The 15,632-nt window shown below is 53.8% G+C and overlaps 1 protein-coding gene across 1 annotated transcript; it reads left to right on the top strand.

The window, feature by feature from the left end:
* Positions 1–6,573: 6,573 nt before the first annotated feature.
* On the top strand, positions 6,574–10,996 carry LOC310923765 (serine/threonine-protein kinase PAK 3-like). The gene is made up of 6 exons (XM_083885698.1): positions 6,574–6,893; positions 7,723–7,771; positions 8,804–8,913; positions 9,673–9,790; positions 10,181–10,280; positions 10,680–10,996. Exons 1-6 carry the CDS (start codon positions 6,814–6,816, stop codon positions 10,913–10,915), a joined length of 693 nt encoding a protein of 230 aa, XP_083741824.1. The 5' UTR covers positions 6,574–6,813; the 3' UTR covers positions 10,916–10,996.
* The last annotated feature ends 4,636 nt before the right edge of the window (positions 10,997–15,632 follow it).

Genomic DNA, 15,632 nt, shown 5'->3' with positions numbered 1-15,632 from the left:
TTCCCAGGATTTTAAGTAGAAATCTCTGATTTCTTAGGATTTTAAATATTAATTCTGTTTCCTAGGATTTTGAGCAGAAATCTCCAATTTTCCCAAAATTTTAGCAGAAATCCCTGACTTCCACTGGATTTTAAGAAGAAATCTGTGGTTTCCTCAGATTTTGAGAAGAAATCCCCAATCTTCCCAGGATTTTGAGTAAAAATTTCTCATTTTCCTGGGATTTTATATAGAAATCCCCAGTTTCTGGGTTTTGAGCAGAAATCTCCAACTTTCCCGGGATTCCGCCAAGAAATCCCTGATTTCCCCAGGATTTTACCACGAAATCTGCAGTCTCTTCAGGTTTTGAGACGAAATCCTCAATCGTCCCAGGATTTTGAGTAGATATTCCCCAATTTCCTGGGATTTTGGGTAGACATCCTCAGTTTTGCTGAGATTTTGAGTAGAAATCCCCAATTTCTATGTGGGTTTATTGCAGGGGCTGTGGGTAGAAAGGGCTTTGCCTTCAGCCACCAGCCTGGGCTGGAGGGAAATCCCAAAGAGAGAGGGAGAGAGCAAGAGGGTGTGGGCTGAGGAGAGGGGAGCGAGGGAGTCAGGGCAGGGTCAGAGTGCAGGGGGAAGAGAACAGGGAAAAGAGAGCGAAGTCCTGGTTCCAATCCATTCTATCTCCTTTTGTGATGAATATTCTAATTTACAGTGACCAACCAATACAAGACACAAAATCCTATAGAATCTACACACAGCCTGTGAGAACTACTACATTACCATGTGTTATATTTTAAACTCTAAAACTACTCTTTAGACTTTTCTGTTTTGCTGCATTGACCTTTGGATCCCTCAGCCAGCAGTAGGGGATTGTTCAATCCAAAGGGATTCTCCTTCAGCTGCCCAGGCTGTTGTTTTCAGGTGATGTAACTAAGGCTTGGTATCCTACAGCTCAAAGTGAGCTTCCATTTCTATTTCGATGATAGGTTTCATATTTTCAGAATCTTTTGCTAAGCAATCATATTTATCAGGTTTCCCTGATTCATCTTTCCCAACAGCTCTGTGCCCTCGCTTTGGTCCCTTTGGCTCTGTGCCCTCACTTTGGTCCCCGCCTTGACCAGCCTATAAAACCTCTGCAGACCCCGCTCACTTTTGTGATCACCCCAGTGGAGAAGATCACGTCTATGGGCATCTCTGAGCCTCGAGGACTCGTCCCTCCACGTTGGTAGCTATAATCCCCTCCCTCTCTTTCTCTATCTTTCTCACTATTCTTTATTTTCTCTCCCCACTATCACGTTTGTTGGCACTAAATAAAGGTGCATTTTTGTTTAAGTAAACTGAGTTGTCCCCCGCTGTGTCTTTTGCACTCTGAGATCCTTAAAACGAACCATCAGGTTCCCCGCATATGTTTGTGGACCCTGACAGGAGAGTATCAGAGGTGTCTCAGAACTTGTCCAGGCTGCACTTGAAACCACTGATAGAAGCTTGGCCTTATTTCCCAGTTAGGTTTGATTCTTTGTACCTCCCTTGGATCATTCGGGTCCTCCCAGTTCATCACCCCCCAGTCCCCATTGAAGAGTCAATTTGGTGTCCCCTGGTTTGGATGTTACAGTCCATTCCTTCGGTTCCTCCAGGGGTCCTTTGGTGCTGCTGGCTGGATCTCCCCTCGTTCCCTGCTCCGGGTCACAGCCTCAGGCTCAGCAATGCCTGGAAAGGACCTTCCCATCCTGGAGTTAAAGATTGTTCTTTCCATGTTTTCACCAGTACACACTCCCCTGGATGGATGTTGTGGATTTTAAAGTCTAAAGGTGTGGTTTGTGGGATTATCCCTTTTAACTGTAAATTTTCAGGGGGTTTTGCAATTGTGTTGACATATTTCTTAACACCCGTTTCCCCGAGGTCAGAGGTGGCTGTGTCATGTTGGGTGGTCAGAAAGGGTCTGCAAAGATAGATAAACTCAAGTGATAACAAAAATTATATTGCCTTGCAGATAGAACAGCTAGAGCCACATACACAGAATTTGTGTAAAAATTTGCATTTGTCTTCGTACATCAATTTTGGCTTAGGATTGGTGTAGCGAGGACATAGAAAATGAAACCAGGGTTACCAATAATAAGAGAGGGTTGAACTGAGGCAAATGTAGGTCCAACCACTCTGGTTAATCCTACAAAGTCCCTCTATTTCATCTAAAATGGCAGGTTATATACTTTTCCAGATAGTTTACAAATACAGACACATTTCCATTGGCACACAGCAGAGGAAAGAATGTAAACACACATTGTTTGGTTTACTCTTAAGGTGGCTAACACCTGCACACTAACAATTCTATTCAATGACCTTCAACACCCTCTTATCTTTCCCAAACACCTTAATATCTAATTCTAGCTACACCAGAGCTCACTGAAAATTTTTTGTTGTGCCACAGGCCTTGGGCCCAACTAGGCCCCAGGTCAGGCCTCAGTCAGGGTAGTTCAATATCTAGATATAAATCATGTTTCCTTTCCCTAAGAAATTAGCAAGAAGAAAATTCGTGTATGTGCCTAAAAACAGAAAAAACTGCCCTACTTTGAGAGCAGACAGGATGGGACTCGGAAAAATACTGATGCTGCTGTTGTTCCTGCTGCTGCAGATAAGAGCTCACGGGACAGAGACAACTGATGCCTCTGCTGCTGCTGCTGGGGCTGCTGATTCTGCTTGGGACTATGAGAATTTATATATAGAAGGTTTCTGTGAACTGCTGTGGACTCTGATAACTTTGCCTTCATGGGACTGATTGAACAATGTAAAAGAGGATTTGTTTTTATAACCCCCCAGGTTCCAGTCCTCACTGAGGGCGCCCTGAGCTCTCGGTGTCAGGGATGGAGCCGGGGCAGGTCGGGCTGGGGCAGCGCTGGGCTCTGGGCCCGGCCTGGGCGCCCCCCACACGCCCCCTCCCCAAATTAAATTCCCCCAGAGCCTTTTGGGGTTCCCTGGGAGCCGCCTTGGGGTTCAGGAGCCTCCCGAGGCCCCCCCAGAGCCTTGGGGTGACACGGGGGGACACACGGGGGTCCCCATTCCCGATCCAGCCCGGGGCCGCCTCTGCCCCCCCCAATCACAGCCCCCCCCAAGTCCCTCCCCAGAGCCCCCCACAAACCCCACCGGGCACAACTGGGAAGCTTTATTGGGAACACTGGGAGCAGCTGGGTGGGGACAGAGGGACAGCTCTGGGCACGGGCAGGGGGGACACACGAGGCCCCCAAAATCATCTCGGGGACGGAGCGGGGGGTCCCGGCCGGGCCCGAGGCCACGGGGAGGGGCTGCGGCCGCCGGCGGCTCAGGAGCTCTGTGGGCAGAGAAAAGGGGGTGACACCGGGCTGAGGGGCCCCGGGGGGGCACACACGCTCTGGGGGAGGGGGGACACGACCCCTGGGACCCCTCCTCATCTTCTTGCACAGGCAGAGGCCCAGGCCCAGCGCCAGGAACACCGAGCCCAACACCAAGCCCCCGATCCCCGTCAGCATCTTGCTGCGGGCGGCGTCCGGCGGCATCTCTGGGGGGGCGCGGGGCTCAGCGCCCCCCAAAACCTCTCACCCGCACCCCGAGCCCCTCCAGCCTCCCTCCTGCTCTCCCCCGCACCACCCACCGGCCCCTCCGACCTCCTCCCGATCCCTGCCCGCCCTCCCCACCGCCCACCAAAGTCCCTCCTGGCCCCTCTCACCAGCCCACAGCCCCAAACCGCTCGCCCCCCACCAAAGCCCCACCAAACCCCCCCAAACCCTCTCCCAGTCCCTTCCCAGCCACACCAGGCCTCACACAGACCCCTCCCAGTCTCTTCCCAGCACAACCAACCTCATCCCAACCTTCGCTTTCCAATCCCCAGCCCCTCCAGGCTCACCCAAATCCTTCCCACTCACTCCCACTCACTCCCACTCACTTCCCACTCACTCCAATCCCCCTCCCAGCCCAGCCAGTGGTTCTCCGTTCCCCAGTGCCGGCTCAGGGGCTGCTCCAGGCTGACGTGCTCCACCTGGCAGCTGGAGGTGACCCCGTGCCGGGTGTGGTTTCCAGCAGCACCAGGAGCTGGTGGGTCCAGTCCCCGATGCTCCACTTTGAGATCCCAGGGATCCCAGGGCTCCCTCCTTTACAGGCTCATCCCTTTCCCCCTGCCAGGGGTCCCCCAGCTCTGGGATCACCCCTCTCTGCTCTCCCCACCCTGAGGGTCCAAGGGTTTTCCCTCCTCTGCTCTCCCAGGGGTCCCCAGGGCCAATGTCCTCCCTCTGCAGATCCCAAGCGATGGCCACGTGGACCCCCAAAGATCCCCCCAAGGGGCACCTGCACACACCCATGGGGACCTCCCTGGGGCACCTCCCAGGGACGCCAGATGATATTTGGGGCTCAATTCCACAATATGCCAGCTCCAAACACACCCCAATAAAAAGACTCTCTCAGGGAGCCCTCGGTAGATTTGGGACCAAGTTCCCCTCCCTGCTCACGTCATCACGGGATGCTGTGGGGGCCATTGTCCCCTGGCCGGGGGTGCTGCAGACACAGGGGCACTGGAACCTCCTGCTTCTCCTCCTGTTCCTGCCCCTGCTCCTCCTTTTCCTCTCTCCCTCCTGCTCCTCCTGCTCCTCCTGCTTCCTAATCCCACCTCCTCCCCAGTTCCTGCCTTCCATATTTAGAGTGGAGAACCTTGTTTGTTTTCAGAACTAGAACAAAGATCCCAGATGGAAGGAGCCTTGCTGGTTTTAGTCAGAAGCATCAGTGACTAAAGGTCAAGTTTCCTTTGGCTTGGTCCCGTCCTTGCTCGTCCTCAGTGTTCAGGCTGGGCTGTGGGGTGTCCTTGTTTGCTGCATTTTCACAGCTCCTCTTGGATCCTTGGGGCAATAGGCTGTGCCCTGGGAGGATTCTTTGTGCTCCTTTGTGACACAGCAGAACCTTCCAGGCGGTGTTTGCGTGACCCGCTGCTGTGATGTCACAGGAGCACGTCCCCGTGGTGTTCCTGTTGCTGTGGGACACAGAGGCCGCAGTGTCCAGAGCAGCTCTGGGCGCCTGCTCGTTGCTGGAGGATCCTCCTGCCCGAGGCATTCTCAGCAGCCAGCCCAGCCCCTGACGGGTGTCCTTCTGTGCTTGCAGGGGTACAGTCTGCAGACGTGTGCAGCGCAGCCAAAATGATCCACGCTGTGCTTGCTGCAGTTTGCACTCTGTACTCTGTGGCTTATTCGGGGTATTTCTTAACCCACTTGGCACGTAAGTCGAGGCTTTCCCTTGGTGCAGCATCTGTGCCTTGGGTTTGCTGTGTGCTTTCTGTTCTTCCTCTGGAACTGAGTTGACTTTGTAACCAAATTGCCCCGAAGACACCATTGGTTTGGGAGAGCTCCTGCCAGCAGCTGCAGCTGAAAAAGGGGATGTCTGTGGGCAGTGGGGTGTGCACAGCATTTGCAGTGAGGCCCGGGGGAGCTCTGTGCTCTCAAGGGGAGAGTCTGTGGCAGTGGAGCCTGGAACTCCCTCCGTTTGCTGGTCCAGCCAAGAACTGACACAGCCCAGTATTTTGTGCTGTTCTCTTGCTTGCTGTGTGAAGGGACTGTGGCTCCTGGAGGGATGCTGTGAAAGCAAAAGCCTCTCTTGGGGTTGCCTTGCTCTGTGGCATTTCCCACCACAGGCACTTTTTTTCCTAACAGCATCTGGTTCACGTTCCCTCTCCCATTGCAGGGCACCTCACACGAGGATCTCGAGCAGCTCCTCCTTTGGTGAGTTTGAAAGGAACCTTTGGTGTTTTGAATTGTGCAGCGAGGTGTGAGCTCAGCGTGTGGCAGCCGAGTGCAAGCCTGGGGGGCTGAAGGAAAGTTCCTGTCGGTGTCTCTGCAGCAGCAGCAGCAAAGGGATCCCCGGCAGTTTCTCCTTTTCTGTTGAAGAGCTTTTGAAGAGCTGCAGGTCTGGTTTTGCAGGCAGAAGATGCTTGCTGGCTTTAGCCATGGTGGAACATCAAATTCCCAACAATAAGTGGCAATGTTGACTTTAGCCCATTGTTAGTTTGAACAGCTCAGAACCGTTTCTGCTTAGTGCAGCTGGATGTGTAGCTGAGGATAAATAAGGTGATAACTGAGACAGAACTTCCCGTCCCTCACACTACCCTCTGTCCACAGGGCACAAAAGCAGCATCAGCACCTCCTCTGGCTCCCTCTGCTTCCAAAGAGGAGGCCAAAGAGGGGGAAGAGAGCAGTGAGCTTCCCACTGTTCTGGGGGATGGTGGTGAACTTCCCTCTGTGCCGGGAGACGACTGTGAACTCCCCACTGTTCTGGGAGATGAGGGCGAACATCCCATGGATTGGGAATACAACATCGAGGCTCCCGCGGCGTGGGACAGGGACAGTGGACATCTCCCAGTGTGGGATGAGGAAGGTGAACATCTCCCAGCATGGGAAGAGGACGGCGAACATCCCGTGAGTTGGAAAGATGACGGTGAACCTGCAGCGTTTTGGGAAAAGGATGAAAAACCTGCAGCGTTTTGGGAAGAGGATGGAGAACCTCCCTCTGCTTGGGAAGAGGACACTGAACCTCCCTCTGCTGAGGGATCCTGGGCTGAACGTTCTGACAGCAGCACAGCCCTGCAGGCAGAGGAGAGAGGGGAGTGGTGCCTGAGGCAGCTGAGTACGTCTGCTCTGTTCCTGTGTGCCCGAGCAGGGGCTGTGTGTGTGTCTCAGCATCAGCTGCACCCAGTGTTGCTCTGCAGCTGAATGTCACAGAGTCATTGATTGTCCTTCCCCGGCTGAGAACAAGGGCCCCAGGGAGTGGGGCCCCATTCTGGCTCTGCTGCAAGGCGGGGTCTCCATCTGGGAGGGAGCGTCTTCCATGTGGTTTCTTTCAGGGAACACCGTGAGCGTGGGGGAGCCTGCGGAGAAATACCTGGAACTGGAGCAGATTGGCCAAGGGTAAGTGCAAGGCAGTTACTTCTACACCAGCAGGGCCCAGGTATTCTGCTGGTGCAGGATCAAGTGAGGAGTCAGGAGAGCTCCAAACGCCTTCAGACACTGGGGTATGATCCTGCTGTCTCTCAGTCCTGACCAGAATTGATAACTGTGGTCAGGTGGCACCGCCAAAGGCCCCTGAGGCTGGCAGTGTCCTGCCTGCAGCAAGGAGCAGGACCTGGAAGATCCTGTCCTGGAATGGGATTGCCTAAGAGAGCAACTCACCATCTGGTGACTGTCAGAAAACAGTTCTGAAGAAGATTTCTTTCCAATATTTTACTTCCAAAAATATCCACCGGTCAGGATTATCAGTATAATGGTTTACAAACAGAAACCAGAGATGAACTAAGAAGGGCTCTTTTCAGCACAAGTAGCAGACCCCATACATTCAGTAACAGACACAGAGCTGCTGCCCTTGAGGGGAAAATGCATGATGCCCTGATGGCAGGGCTCTTGTGGATGCTGCAGGTCTTAGGCAGGAAATGCAAAAGGATGAAATACATTCTTTCCTAGTTCTTTAGACACCCAGCACCCCACCCTAGGGTTTGAACTAAAGGAATTCATCATGGACATTTGGGATTTGCTCCAGCACTTTTCCTTCATGTTTGGCCTCAGCTTTCCCTTGCACACCTTGCATGGCAGAGGACTGGTGGCTGCTGCGCCGTTGTTTGAAGGGCTGACGCACCCAGGTGTTTTCTGAATGCTACAGGCAGAAGAGATCTCCTGTCTGGGCTGACTTTGACTCCCAGGGCCTAAAGCACTGCTTCTTTTTTCTCTGCTCTTTTGTCTCCAGGGCTTTCGGGGCCGTTTACAAAGGACTCGACAGGGCCACTGCAGGAGAGGTCAGTGTCAACACGCCCGGCACGTCCGGCAGCTCTCGAGGGCTTTCCCCTCTGCTGGGAGCTGTGGCTGGAGCTTTGGGGGCCCAGCAGAGCTTTCCTGCACAGGCTGCTCCTCTGAAGGCAGAGCAGGGTCAGCCTGCAGAGCACAGCTGGGACAGACTTGGAGCTTCTGGAGTGCCCAAAGGAATGCAAGGAGGGCAGCGGTGTCTGTCAGAGCAGGACACGCTGCCTTGGTCTGCACATCTAAAACTGTGAATGCATCAGCTGGTGGAGACTGAGGCCCAATTTATCTCCATCCCAGCCTTGGACAGGAGCACTGTTTAGCAGTTTTTCCATGCTGAGTTTTATCTTCAAAGGGTACCTCAAGTCCTAATTAAGCAGAGATCCTGCTTGGGATCTTAGTTTGGGGCTTTAGTCCTACTGCAGCTGTTCACAGAGAGAGCAATGAGAAGATGGATGTCCAGAGCAAAGCTCTCTCCTAAACCCTGCAGTTGTGTTTGGGGCTGGTGTCAGTGACAGCCTGTGACAAGGATCATCAGAGCAATGGATGTGTGTGTTTGCTTTGTTGTGCAATCCCAAACAGAGCAGCTGCATTTGAAATCATGACCCATCCCCATAGAATTGCTAAAGGGTTCCCAGCTATTTTGCTCAGTTTTCACAGAATCAGAATTACCTCCTGCTTGCAAAATGGGTTTGAATAATAATGAGCATCACCCTCATCATTATAAGAGTGGTGGTAAACTAGGGCCATTTGAGAAGAGTGTAGGTGCAGAGAATGTTGTTAGAGCTTTGAGGCTGAGGGACCATTTCTGCAGAGCTCCCAAGGCCAAATGTCTCTGGCCATGTGTCCTGTCAGCGGCCCCCAGCGAGCAGAGCCATGGGCTGTGGGAATGGCACTTGCTGAGCTCTGGTGTCCCATCCCAGGGCAGTTTGGCACAGCCCGGCTCCGTCGCTCCAAAAAGACTCGCCCCGTGTTTGCTGTGGCCTCCTGCCACAGACTCCTCCAGTTAAAGGTCTGCAATGTCCCTTCAGGTGGCCATAAAGAAAATCAGTCTCAGAGGGCAGAACTGGGAACGAGCTCTGAATGAGACCCTGGTCCTGAGGGACAAGAAGAACCCCAACATTGTCAGCTCTTTGGACAGGTGAGTGTTCAGGTCTCATCCCGTGCACGGGCCCTGCGTTGATCTTTCCTGGTATCCCTAGTCTGAAGCCTGTTTTGAAAAAGCCTGACCCGGCCATATCTTCCCAAAACAACAGCCTGGCAGTTCACTCCCTCCATGTGCTTTTATTGCTTTGGTGTTTCCTTCAAGTTGACCCTATTTTCTGTGTCTTACAACAAGTGCTGACAATCCATGGCAGAAATTATTTCCCTTGGCTTCTTCTTCCCAAATCTTTTCCATTCCTGCAGATGCCAGGAAGACCAGGTTCTTGTTTCCAGAAACGCCTCATTTGCCCATTTTTCAATGGCCCTGCCTGTTTCTGAAGAGACTTTCTGCAAGGTTTTCCAAACAGTTGACCACTTTTATCCCAAGTGCTGCAGGGCCTCCCTCCCTGGATAACTCTGGAAGTTGTGTGGCCTTGCTCTGGAGTGAATGGTGGAACTGCTGAGTTCAGATGCTGAACCAGCTGGGGCCAAGTGTTGTGGTTTCACATGGATCTGGGCTGTTGCTAAACTGCATTTTTCACTTGTTTGTCATCTAAGGCCTCTCCTTTTGCACAGGTGTCTCCTTCTCCTTTAGACTGTGCAGATTCCAAGGCCTGTGCACCCTGGCAGGAATGTCTCTCCATCTGATTCTGTCCCCATTGACAAGTGCCCTGGAAACAAAACCCCACTGGAGGCTTTTCCATGGGGGAATTGAGCACTGCACATTCATCTCCGGGCCATTGTGTTCCTCTTCCAGCTTCCTTGTTGATGGAGATCTCTGGCTGGTGATGGAATACATGGATGGAGGAACTTTGCAGGACGTTGTCAGACACACACGCATGGCTGAAGGAGAGATGGCAGCTGTCAGTCGGGAGGTGAGGGATCCTGCTTGTGCCTCCCATGGCTTGGACACGATGGTCCTTCCAAACAGGGCAGGGGAACAGGGGTGGCTCCACGTGGGCTCAGGGCTTTGTTTCTGTGTTGTTTTTATGAGCTGGAGAAGAAAGAGCCACTGGGAGGAATGGCCTGCCAGCATCACTGCACTTCTGTTCTTGTCCTCTTTCCTGCTGTGGGGGTACTCTGTCTTGTTTGGATTGGATTTGCTGTTCTCAGCTTTGCCTTGAACCATTTGCCTGGAGCTGGTCTGCACTGCACTCCTGGCCTGTCACAGCAAAGTTTCTGCTGGCAGAATTCTAAACTCTCCTTTCTTGTGTGCTATATTCCAGCCCTTGATTTTTACCCTGGTGTTTTGTGTTCCCTCTCAGTGTCTGCAGGGCCTGGATTTCCTCCATTCACACCAGGTGATCCACAGAGATCTGAAGAGCTCCAACATCCTGCTGGGAATGGACGGCTCTGTCAAGCTGGGTGGGTGTTCCTGGCCAGGCACGGCGCTCCCGGGGTGCGGGTGTGGGGCTTCCCAGGGACGGCCAGAGCCCCACAGGTGCTGCTGGTGGCCCTGCCCGGCCCCTGCTGCCCCTGCAGAGAGCTCAGGAGAGGAGCAGCAGTGTCAGGAGTGCCTTTGCTCTGGCTCTGGCCCTTCCAGAGGGGCGGGAGTTGGAATCTCAAGCTTCAAGGGAATCAGTAAAAGCCACTGCATGAAAGCTGAGGGTTTCTTTAAGGGTCCAGTTCCATCTTGCCTTGGCTACAGCCCTGAGGACTCTTCCAGCTGGATTCAGTAGTGCATTGTCAGACTGAGGGTGGGGAATGTTTGTGAGTGGTTTCCTCATTCCAGCTGCCTTTGACAGGCTTTGTTTCTGTCCTCAGCTGATTTTGGCCTCTGCGCTCAGCTCAGCCCTGAGCAGGACCAGCCCAGCTCCATGGTGGGCACTGCTCACTGGATGGCCCCAGAAGTTGTGACCAGTTCTCCTTACGGCCCCAAGGTGGACGTCTGGTCATTTGGCATTGTGACCATCGAGATGGTGGAAGGAGAACCTCCTTACTTCAAGGAGACGGGGGCCATGGTAAGAGGCAAATTCTCCAGTGTTTGCAGAGCCCTGTGAGCACAGCGTGACCCTGCCCTGGGAGGAGCAGCTGGAGGTTTCTGCACATCGGGAGGGGAATTCCCAGAGGACTCAAACCTGAACACAGACAAATATTCTGCAGTCTCCAGCAACAATTTGCTTTGGGCTTTAAGTTGTTGCAGCTCTCCTGTCTGTGAGGATGACCTGAAAACATGAAGCCAGTGGATCAGCTCTAATGTTATCTTGCAAAAAACCCCAAACGTGCCCCAAAACCCAAACCCAAGAAATTTACAAAGGAGTTTCTGAAACAGGTTTTGCGAGAGGAAATCCTTCCTGGCTCTTCTCACTGGGAAAGTTGTCTAACACATGAAGATGATTCTTTAACATCCCCATAGTCTAACATGTTTCTTTCCTATCCCAAGCTCCTTTCTCCATGTCACCAGGCCTGAGCTTTCAGCAACACAAACCTGTTTCTTGTCGGGCGGTTTCTGGGATGGGGCATCAGGAATGAATTTACTTGAGTGTCAGTGGCCCTGCAGAGATGCATTTGATGTGAGAACCCTTTGAAATGACACAGTCAGACCCCAGTGACTCTTGAAAATGGCCTGTAAAGCTGGTGTCTGGATTTGGAGAAGCAAAATGTGCTATTTCTGATGGAGGTTCCTCCTAACAAAGTCAGGCAATGAGATTGGCTCTCAAGGCAAGATCATTTGGATGCTGCAATGGCTGTGGCTGCACCAGGGTTTGGGATTTTTGGTTGGCCTAGAAAAATGAGCTGGGGAGCAGCGTCTGTGGCAGGGAGGAAAGTGCCCCTGGAGCCGGGGCTGAGAAGCCGGGGTGGATGTGAGCAGCTGTGGGTGTGAAGGGAGCTGGCGGAGCGCTGTGTTTGCCTTTCCTGCAGGCTCGCGCTCTGATCCGGCAGAACGGGACCCCGCGGCTGCAGGAGCCCCGGCGCCTGTCGGCTCTGCTGCGGGACTTCCTCGAGTGCAGCCTGGAGCTGGACGAGGAGCGGCGCTGGTCTGCCCAGGAGCTGCTGCAGGTCAGTGCCCGGCGGCTGCAGGGGAAACGGCAGAGCCAGGGAGGGCTTTTCTTGTGGGGCCCTCTCCCATCATCTCCGCTCTCGCTGCTTTTCACACGCAAAGCGAGCAGAAGCCTGGCCTGGCTTGGGTTGGCAGGGTCCTTTCCAGGTCATCTGGGCCTGCTGCCCTCAATGGGCACAGACATCTTCAAGCACATCAGGTGGCTCAGAGCCCTGCCTGACCTGAGCTTGGATGTTTCCCGGGAGGAGGCACCTCCCACATCTCTGGGCACCTTCTGTCAGTGTTTCCCCACTCTCCTGGGGAGAAAAATTCTTCCTCCGATCTAATCTGAGCCTGCTTCCCTCCCTTCAGTTAAAATCCATTCCCCTTTGTCCTGTGGCAACAGAGCCTGTGAGGAACTTGACTTTGGAAAGTGACGGTTCATTTCTTTCTTTTTGATCCTTTGGGCAGCACCCATTTTTATCATCAGCTGAGCCTCTCTCCAGCCTGAGCGCTCTGATCGCTGCAGCAAAGACACTGAGGGAGCAGCAGAGGACATAAAGCACTTGAGAAGAGCTTTTTGTTACAGTAGTTAGGACTGCTAGTTAGTTATGGTACTTAGCACTGCTAGTTAGTTTAGGTAGTTATGGCACCCTGTTTGTAATGGTTGTTATGACACCCTGTTTGTTATGGCAGCTGTTGGGGAAGATGAATCAGGGAAACCTTATAAATATGTTGGCTTAGGAAATGATTCTGAAAATATGAATCCTATAATCGAAATAGAAATAAAAGCTTGCTTTGAGTTGTAAGATACCGAGCCTTAGTTACTATATCACTTGAAAACAATAGGCTAACCAGCTGAAGGGGAATCCCTTTTGATTGAACAATACCCTACTGCTGGCTAAGGGATCCAAAGGTCAAGGTAGCAAAAGAGAAAAGTCTGAAGAGTAGTTTTAGAGTTGAAAATGTAACACAGTATGGTAAAGTAGTAGTTCCTATAGGCTGCATGTAGATTCTATAGGATTTTGTGTCTTGTACTGGTTGGTTAGTGTAAATTAGAGTATTCAATAAAAAAGGAGACATAATGTATTGGAACAAAGACCTTGCTCTCTCTGGCTCTCTTGCCCTCTCCTCTCTTGCTCCCTTCTCTCTTTGCACCCCCTCTCTCAGCTCCTGCCCCTTGTGCTCTGACCCCTGCCACCTCTCTTACCTCTTACCCTCTTGTTCTCTCTCTCCCTCTCTCTTTGGGACTTCCCTTCAGCTGAGGCTGGTGGCTGAAGGCAGTCCGTTTTTACCCACCACCCTTGCAATAAACCCACGTGTTCTAGAATGTCTCAGCTCTGCAGAGTTCCCTCTCCCCGCCATCCACAGGTGATCCTACAGGAGGCTTTGTGAATAAAAATTCCCTTAAACCTCAACTCCTTTGACATGTCCCGTCCTTCTCCCCCTGCGACTCAGTTGCCTGGAGCAATGCCAGGGCAGAGGGGGCCCAGCCTTGCCCAGAGCTGAGCCCCAGCAGAGCCCTGGCAGAGCCCAGAGCAGCCTCGGCATCTGCAGAGTCAGCCTGGAAGGAGCTGCTTGGAGCCTTCTCGGCTGCAGCCGACTCTGGGTCACCAACTGTGTGTGGTGGAAAATGCCACGGGTTCTGCGGGAGGGCAGAAGGGGCCTGGGGAAGGCCAGAAGGGCCACGGGGAAGGCTCCATGCAAGGGAAAAACCTGCCCAGTTGTGGGAATACAGCCAGAGAGCCGAGCTGGGAGCACTGCTCAGCTCATGACACAAATGGACATGTCAGCATCAGGTGGCCGCAAGCCTTGGCAACCGAAAGCAGAAGTTTGAGAAAGGAATGTAAGAGACAGCGATGTGCTAGGTACAAGATGTGCTTAGCAAGCAGGACTGAGATGAGACAGCACATACCTGTGTTAGTTAGTGTGAGGCATGACTAAAGCAATGTACTTGGCAATAGTACCTGTTATATAATGAAAAGGTATATAAACTCAGCCAGGCGTATCAATAAACGGCCTCATGCCTGCACCCCATGGAGACCATGTCTCTCTGTCAATCGCCGTCAAATGGTGCCCCGTGTGACGGAGCCCTGCAGAACAAAGTGCTGCTGAAAGAAGCAGGAATGACAGCTGGCAAAAGGAGCCCCTCCAGAGATGGGAGGTGAGCCAACACTCTGGGATTTTGGAGGTCAGCTGCTGCAGGGGACGATGGGTCAGGGAATGTCTGCCCAGGAAAAAAGTGTTTTTGAGCTCCGTGAGGGTTTTCACTGCCGACTGTGACAGCGAGGAAAGTGATCAAGATGGTCCAGAGGAGGATCCCTTTGATCCTGGACCTATTGATCCTGACAAAGAACCTGATTTATACCCCCCGACCCTCATGACCACTGGGTGCGGTTAAAACCACAAGCACTAAAAGAGGGAGACTTTGAAATTGGTGAAAGAATCTTAGCTCCAGTAATATACAGGGGACCACGAGGGCAAACTGCCAACTCTGGGGAAAAACTACTTTGGGAGTTTTCTCACAGAAATCTCCCCCCTCCTCCACTCAGCCCAAGGGCCTTGGGGCTTTTCCCTCTTTTTTGGCGAAATCAAAGCCATGCGCTGATGCTCCTAATTAGGGCCGGGAGAACTAAGGGCTTTCCTCGGAGCCGGTGGCAGGGAACACGCAGGGCTGGGAAAGGCGGGCCGGGAGGTGCGGAGAACTTTGTTTGTGTTTCCAGCTCAATCCCGCCTCGGGCCCGGGCCCGTCCCAGGGCGGTTCCTCATCTGCGGCTTTCCCCTCCCACAGCCCGGGGGCGGGGCCTGAGAGCGCGGGGCGGGTGTGGGCCGTGTGCACAGCCCGGGCCTCGCTCGCCGCCATTGGCTGATTGTGCCGTCAGTGCCGGTTGTGGGCGCGCGCTGATTGGGCGGAGCGGGGCCAAGCCCGTTGCCGGGGCCGCCCCCCGGGCGCCCGTGGCTGGGCAGAGGGGCCATTGTGAGAGCGCGTGTGCGGGCCCGGGAGCGGCGGCAGCGGCCGGAGCCCGGTGAGGCGGCACTGGCGGAGCTCGGAGGCGGCCCCAGCGCAGGTGGGAGCCGCGCTCGGTTCTGCCGGGGCTCGGGGCTGGCTGCGGGCGGAGGGGGCGGCAGGGGGCTCCGGCGGGTTCCTTGTGCCGTGTCGGCGCCGTGTTGCCCGTGGCCTGAGGGCGCTGCGGGAGCGGCTGCCCGCGCTCTCCTTCCCGCCGCTGCCTCGGCAGGAGCCGCTGCCGGAGCAGCGCCGGCTCGTCCCGGTTCCTGTGGGGAGGACGGAGGTGGCCGCCCTGTCCCCGGGGGGGGCTGTGCGGGAAAATTCCCAGAGGGGGCCAGAGGTTTGTGTCCCCACAGGAGCCCGAGGAGTCCTGTAAAAGTGACTTTATTCCTGAACAAAGGGAGAGGCCGTGCGGCCTTTGCCGGGGGCTCTCTCCAATTGTTGTAGGACGCGGCCTCCTTTTTCTCCTGATTTTCCCTTCTGCATCTCCCTGTCCCTTTGCCCCGTGGCGAAGGTCCTTGGAAAGTTCCGACTTCCCGATCCGCCTCCTGCATGTCCTCGTTAATATGCGCCCCCCTTTTGTAGAACATCCGATATTCCCGGCTCTGCTCAGTCTTTGTTGTTCTTTTCCGTGTTCAGGAATTTCGCAGGGCCTTGGCTGAGCACAGTCCGTGTCAATGAGGAACATTTTCTGAAACTGATGGATTCTCCCGTTCCTCCCTTATCTCCC

This window comes from Zosterops lateralis (assembly GCF_965231275.1).
Source record: "Zosterops lateralis genome assembly, contig: HAP1_HAP1_SCAFFOLD_286, whole genome shotgun sequence".
In the NCBI taxonomy this organism is placed as follows: Eukaryota; Metazoa; Chordata; class Aves; order Passeriformes; family Zosteropidae; genus Zosterops; species Zosterops lateralis.
Note: the sequence above shows the minus strand (reverse complement) of the source record. Positions and strands in the feature narration are given on the sequence as shown.